This window comes from Antrostomus carolinensis, unplaced genomic scaffold (assembly GCF_000700745.2).
Source record: "Antrostomus carolinensis isolate BGI_N321 unplaced genomic scaffold, ASM70074v2 scaffold23318, whole genome shotgun sequence".
Taxonomy (NCBI): Eukaryota; Metazoa; Chordata; class Aves; order Caprimulgiformes; family Caprimulgidae; genus Antrostomus; species Antrostomus carolinensis.
This window is the reverse complement of record NW_010335329.1, coordinates 5,143-12,364: the sequence shown is the minus strand read 5'-3', so window position 1 is coordinate 12,364 and position 7,222 is coordinate 5,143. Positions and strand designations below refer to the sequence as shown.

At 45.6% G+C, this 7,222-nt stretch overlaps 1 protein-coding gene across 1 annotated transcript in view; it reads right to left on the bottom strand.

Annotated features, from left to right (window-relative positions):
* Positions 1–7,222, bottom strand: part of IFT140 (intraflagellar transport 140) — a gene marked incomplete at both ends in the record, with an annotated part of 10,088 nt that overhangs the window by 2,204 nt on the left and 662 nt on the right. Inside the window, 6 exons of the mRNA XM_010174516.1 lie at positions 30–212; positions 420–548; positions 1,789–1,932; positions 2,014–2,146; positions 2,524–2,619; positions 4,282–4,472. Of these exons, the coding sequence (XP_010172818.1) occupies positions 30–212; positions 420–548; positions 1,789–1,932; positions 2,014–2,146; positions 2,524–2,619; positions 4,282–4,472 (876 nt within the window). The remainder of the gene's footprint in view (positions 1–29; positions 213–419; positions 549–1,788; positions 1,933–2,013; positions 2,147–2,523; positions 2,620–4,281; positions 4,473–7,222) is intronic.

Below are 7,222 nucleotides of genomic sequence, written 5' to 3'. Positions count from 1 at the left end.
CTTTCCCTGCTAGAGATGCTAGAGCTCACCTTTTTGGCTGTCAGCAGCAACTCCATTGCCTTCTCGTACTGAGCATGTTCAATAAAAAAATCAGAGCAGCGAGCTAGCAGAGCTGGGTCTGATTTCTCATCCAGGTCTTCAGCAATTAGCTGTAGGGCCCCAAACTGCTGCGTGGCAAAGGCTAGCTCCAGTGCTTTGGAGAAATGTCCTGCCTGCAAAATGAAGAATGTGTCTTTAAAGACTAGAATAAGCACTGCAGAATCAGTTTACAGGATACCCTTGAAGTGGATTAATGAAGCATTACCCACCATGAAGAAATGACTAATAAACAGTAAAAACTAGAGTTGATTTAATGTTTCTCTGCTGTAGGAACCACTTCACTTTAAAGTTTGGTATTTTTTATTCAAAAAGACATTTACCTTGTGGTACAACATGACGGCTCTGTCCATTTGCTCCCCCTTTTCCTCATAATAGCAGGCTGCCTCTATCATGTCTTCTGGAGAGCTCAGAAGAGCCAGGTTCATCAGCTGATCATCTAAATTATTCTCCTGTTTGAAAGCAAAGATTTGGCTGTAGGCATGCAGCAAACAGATTTCATCACTCTGTCTTCTGGCAGGCCTATAGCTTTATGTCATCACATAGGAGCCCATCAACCCACTTCTGTGTAAAACCTACATCAACCCAAGTAACTCTGAGCTGCAACAATGAGAATTTGTTTAAGGCAGTTTTCTGTTGAGATCCACAAGAAAATAATATCCGGTACACCCAAGCCTTTATTGATGCATCTTTTGTAGAAGATGCAGTCAGAAACCAGGAGCATCTTTACAGTAGGTTGGATATGACCAAGCATTGTCTCTCAAGAGAGAATGAGCACAAACAGAATCACAGAACCATGGTGGTTGGAAAAGACCTTTAACATCATCGAGTCCAATCATAAACCAACACTACCAATTCCACCTCTAACCCATGTCCCTAAGCACCTCACCTACTCATCTTTTAAATACTACCAGGGAAGGTGACTCCACCACCTCCCTGGGCAGCCTGTTCCAATGTTTGACTACTCTTTCTGTGAATAAATTTTTCCTAATATCCAACCTAGACCTCCCCTGGTGCAACTTGTAGCCATTTCCTCTCATTCTGTCACCCGTTACCTCGGAGAAAAGACCAACACCCACCTCGCTACACCCTCCTTTCAGGTAGTTGTAGAGAGCGATAAGGTCTCCCCTCAGCCTCCTATTCTCTAGGCTGAATAAACACTTGTGCTCCAGACCCTTCCCCAGCTCCGCTGCCCTTCTCTGGACACGCTCCAGCACCTCCATGTCCTTCTTGGAGTCAGGGGCCCAAAACTGAACCCGCCACTCGAGGTGCAGCCTCAGTACAAGTGGATGATTGCTACTCTGGTCCTGCTGGCCAGGCTATTGTTGATCCAGGCCAGGATGCTGTTGGCCTTCTTGGCCACCTGGGCACTCTGCTGACTCATGTTCAGCTGCTGTTGACCAACACCCCCAGGTCCTTGTCTGCTGGGCAGCTCTCCAGTCACTCCTTCCCAAGCCTGGAGCATCGTGTTGGGTTGTTGTGACCCAAGTGCAAGACCCAGCACTTGGCCTTGTTGAACTTCATGCCATTGGCCTTGGCCCATTGATCCAGCCTGTCCAGATCCCTCTGCAGAGCCTCCCAACCCTCCAGCAGATGAACACCCCCACCCAACTTGTACCGCTTTCATTCTGTGTGCTGCCTAAGGATAGAACCCTACTTTGCCTTTGGGCATAGATGTTCCTCTTCACATACCTTACACAAGCGGATGGCGTTGTTGAATGCCTGGGCTCTGGTGTAGAAATGTACAGCCTGCTTGATCTCATCCTGACTCTCATACTGGCGGGCCAAGTGATATGATGCTGCCCAGTTCCCCGTTTCATTTGCTATTTCAGCAGCCTGAAAAGGAATTCACACAGCTTTACTTTGTGCCCGTACTCATCCCAAGAATGAGAATTCTCTGGGAGCAGCCTGCCTTACCTTCTGAATGTTGCCCTGAAAGCAGTGGACACGGACTAGGGAAAAATAATCCTGAGCCAGTGCATAGTATTTTAGTGCAGATTCCATATCTGATTGGCTCTCCAGATACTGTGCCCACCATTTCCACAGGCTCCTAGGAAAGCAACAATATTAATTGCAGTAATAAGAATTACCAGACACTCTATTTTTCACTCTTGGAGATCTTGAACTCAAGACTATTTTTTCAGAATTTTTTTCATATTTTTTCAGAATATAGCTAGGCTTTACCCCAACTCTAGGGTGACGTTCAAAGGTCTGCACTGTAAGGGAGCTCAGCCTAAGAATCTAATGTGGCAGTTCTTGAGCAAGATGTAGCATAATCCTGAAAAGCTGTAGGAGGATCATAATGGATAAGGCAGGGGCTGAACTTGCAGCTGAGCGGATTCATACTGCTCCTTCCCTGCTCTCTTCATAAGCTGTATTTCAGACCTGAAAGTTCCACTCAGGAGAAGGAACAAGCATAGCACTGACTTGTCTTTCATCTTGTTGATGTAGTTCTCCAGGGCTTGTAAGTCTTCAGAAAGCATTCGGGGTACCTCAAACCTATGCGTGTCTGACTTCTCATAGCTGTAGAGAAGAAGAACATATTAAATGTGAAATAGCTACCTTCTTATTAGCTCAATTCCTGTGTAAAAAAACCCCATTTACTGTTGTTTGACAGCTATAGAGTGACAGCACTGGTAACACTGCTTCGTTTGTATTATTAAGTTCACTGTAAGACCAGCTGCAGTCTGCCAGCACCATCAGAAATTAAAAATTCAATGGTCCTGCAAGGCCCTTGAAATTGGGGAGGCAATATGAACACAGGACAGTAAATACTTTAAAAGTGACAGTGATGGTCCAAAGAACTATCCCAGAAAGCTTCCCATACATTAAGCACATTCCTGCGCAACTGGCTGAAAGAGCCCTGAGCTCCTCATCTTGCCTTGTCCTTCTGCTATCCACTCCAACTTCAGTCTCTTTCCCAATACCAGGAGATCACTGCACTTACGTCACCACCCACTGTTAGAGTCTCTCCTCGTCCCTGCCCACCTTGATCATCTAATGTGTCGATCACATCAGAGCTCTACTTTCACAGAATCACAGAATAGTGGGGGTTGGAAGGGACCTCTGGAGATCATCTGGTCCAATCCCCCTGCCAAAGCAGAGACCTCCAGAGCAGGTTGCACAGGAAAGTGGTCAGGTGGGTTTGGAATCTCTCCAGAGATGGAGACTCCACACCCTCTCTGGGCAGCCTGTCCCAGGGCTCTGGCACCCTCACAGTGAAGAAGTTTTTCCTCATGTTTCAGTGGAAGCTCCTGTGTTCCAGTTTGTGCCCGTTGCCCCTTGTCCTATCGCTGGGCACCACTGAAAAGAGTCTGGTCCCATCCTCTTCGGGATGAGGGGGACTGGACTCTCTCCAGCAGTTCCCTGTCTCTCTTGAACTGGGGAGCCCAGAACTGGACACAATACTCCAGATGTGGCCTCAGCAGGGCAGAGTAGAGGGGGAGGAGAACCTCCCTCGACCTGCTGCCCACACTCTTCTTCATGCCCCCCAGGAGACCATTTGCCTTCTTGGCCACAAGGGCACATTGTTGACTCATGGTCAACTGGTCATTCACCAGCACTCCCAGGTCCTTCTCTGCAGGGCTGCTTTCCAGCAGGTCACCCCCCAACCTGTCCTGGTGCCTGGGGTTATTCCTACTTTGACTCTGAACAGAAGTGACTTTATTATTATTATTATATTGTGAGGCTTCATATGGTAAAACTTATACAAAACCAAGATTTCAAACAACAAATACAACACATGAAAAAATCACCTCCCCTAACTTCTCTAGGGACAGAGAGTCACAGGAGAGGACCAGGCGCCAGAGGCACCCAAGTCAGACTAAATTCTGCCACAGCAGTTGTGTCTGGGACTCTCAGAAGAAGTAAACAAGTGGTTTTGTCATGGAAAAGGAAGGAAAAGAGGGCATTGGTCTTCCAGAGACAAATACAGGATTGGATATTAGTGGGGTTCAACTATTGGCCCTGACAAGACCTTTCTGACACTAAGCTTTATTAGCCTGGGAGGGTGCTGGGAAGTTTATTGTAACAATGCTTTCACTCCACGAGATAGAAAGCACCAGAAACAGGAAAATACTTTAATTTATTATTAGTATCACCACCAGGCATCCTCCTTTGCCTGCCTCCAGTCTTCACAGGAGAAAAAGGCTCCAAATCCCCTGGGTGCCACAGGCTAGTGCTTACTGGGTGAGTGCAAGACTCTGCTCCCCGGTTGCCTCCAGGTGCTTGGCGTAGTTGTAGTACGTGGTGCGGAGGTGAACCCGATCATGAGCTTCTGCTGTTTCGATGGCTTTCTGCCACTGGTTTGAGGCTTGATAGAACTTGTTCAGGAGGTCGTAGCGTTTGCAAGCCTTGTATAGGCGCTCTGCATCCTCCTGGAAGGGGAGCATACAAATACCTTGTTAGCTCCAACTGGTGTTTCATAGGTGTCCACGTCAGACACTGCACTTTGGAGCAGTTTATTAATGCAGGTCACTATAATGCAATTAAAGTCACAATAATCCAGGCAGAGGGTTTAACCAACTAAATATATGTAGCCTGGAATAGCACATTACTGGGAAACAGGATGTTTATGTGAAAATAAGGAAAGCACTCAGATCCTGGCATTTACTGTACATCAACTGGGGGGTGACACGAGCAAGCCATCAACAATTAGACGCTGTCATCAGGAGCACAAACCATTTCGGAAAGGGGAGATACGCACACATGGGGCCGCAGTTAATGGCCACGCTGCCTACCCAGAGGTGAGGTCCAGGAGAAGGTCCTGGGCACTAGGGGTTTGGCAAGAAGGTGTTAAGTGCCAGGGGAACCCCTGCGACCTCTGGGCAGCTCTAGGAGGTAGCAACGCTGTTTGTGGATAACTGAGATCCATTCCTGGGAATAAATGCTATTAATTTAAGACAGAATTAGAACAGGAGGGTTTTGTCGACACTGACGCAAGGGCAAGCAAATTTGGAACTATTATTTTTACTCTTTGAGAGGTATTCATGTGGAAGGAGCATTTTCCTGCTCCACCCAACTGCTGTCCAGCTGATCACTATATTTAGTAAATTGAGATTATCTGTCCAAGACAGAAAAATAATTTCTGTCTCTTACTGTTTCAAATTCAAAAAGCATAGAAAGTAGAGATGGAAGATGCCCGCACTATGATTCTGTATGAGATGAAAAAAAGCAACAGAACTGCACTCATTTTGCTACAGTTCCCATCCACCTCTCCAAATAGATCTAAATATCCAAAAGAAGTATTAACACATCTCGGCCTCATAGTTTTCTCTTCCAGGAAGCTTTTCCAAATATTTACTTTGAATTTTCCTTTTTTTCTTCAGTTTAACTCAGAATAGTTACTCTATCTCTCTAGTATTTATACTCTTAAAATAATTGTAGGATTGCTAAAGACCTTTTTAAGACAAATTTGAATTATTTGGCTATCTTAAAAGATTTCCTTGTCTGTGAAATCTTTCCAAGAGCTTAACAATTTGCACTGATTTTCTTTGAACTTCTTCCAGTTCATCAGTGTTTTTTTCTGGTAATGAGATACTTAAGGTGGAAGTTGATGTTCCAGCTGTAGCTGCAACAAATATGTAGACAGAAGTGATCAAATCAAAGCCCCGGGATGTGGTGTCTCTTCAAACAAAGCCCCAAACAGATTTTTGCTGTCACAGCACCTTCCCATTTTTTATCTAGTTTGTAATTTCTTATGAACTGTGGGGTATTACATCAATTTGCCTTTCCTAGTTTTTCCCTCTTACAGTTCATATGCCTCAATCTTTTACAGTTCCCAAACCAAAAAGCTCTGCTTTGCTTACAGATCATTGATGAAGACATTAAATAAAGGTGAACTGACTGGAAGACATGCTCTTATCATTCATCTAATTCAAGAGGGCTCCGGTCAGTTTTCAATCCACATGAGGATGCTGGTCTCAGACCCATGTTATATCTCTGGTCTGTTGGTAATCAAGGGGAGTAGGTTCCCAGTAAAGACACATGGGAAAGACAAGGTCCATTTTGGTACGTCTTTGCTGCCAGATACAGGTCCATGGGAGAGTCACCCTGTGCACCAGACTACGAGGAGAACAGCCTGACTGCGTTCCTCCAGCTGTGCTGGATCCAGGCAAGTTGCCGTTCCCATGACAGGAGAAGCTAGGATGGATATCTGGGTGGCTGTAGCAGAGCTGGCATCCCTGGGACAGCACAAGCAGCCAATGTGACTTGCCAGAGCTCTCCAACCTCGTAGGAAACATCAATTTTGCCTAAACTGCGTATATGCCTAAGCCAGCCCTCACTCTCTGGCAGAGCGCAGCTTTAGCCTTTCGCTCTGTAAACAAACATGTCCAAATGGAACTTGCATTTCCCATATTGGGCCTTCAAATATGTTTGTTGAAACATTTCAGCTAGAATACTTTAAAGTACATCCTTTTTTTTTCATCCAGTCAAACCTAGAATGATTAAGTTTGGAAGAACTATGCCCCAAGAAAACAATTTTTCTCTTTAATGTTTTACACATGAACTATCCTTAAAAGATGTTTCTTTTATTCAGCAGTTTCCTTCATTCAGTAATTTTTCATATGGGAGTAAAACTCCCATATAAATTCTGTACAGCAGTTAAGAAAATAGACAAGTTAATTTGCTCCACCTTCACATGACTATGGCTCCTGGTACTCATTGACAGGCATCAGATTCTGCCATGCTCCTTCTCATCTAGTCTTTGAGGAACCAGAAAAGGGCTCTGGGGACTCCTGAGCCTCTGGAGTTCAGGGAAAGCTCCCAATCAGTGTCACGCAGGAATCGTGCAGCATGAGGTTGTGCAATGCCGAAGGAGATGCCTGTTTCCCTAGGATAAAACCTCAACTTCAGGAAAACAATTGTCAGAACTATTCTACATCACTCCCTGGAAACCTGGCAATAGGTTTGACTCCCATCCAAGGTTTTTGTATGTCCAAATTTACAGAAAAATGATCAGTTTCTATTTTTTGTCCCTAGTTAAGTGGGGTGGATATTCCCAGATGTGTACACTGCACCCAGAGCAGCGTGGGCAGCAGGTGGAGGGAGGGGATTCTGCCCCTCTGCTCCGCTCTCCTCAGACCCCACCTGCAGTGCTGCCTCCAGTGCTGGGGCCACCAACAGC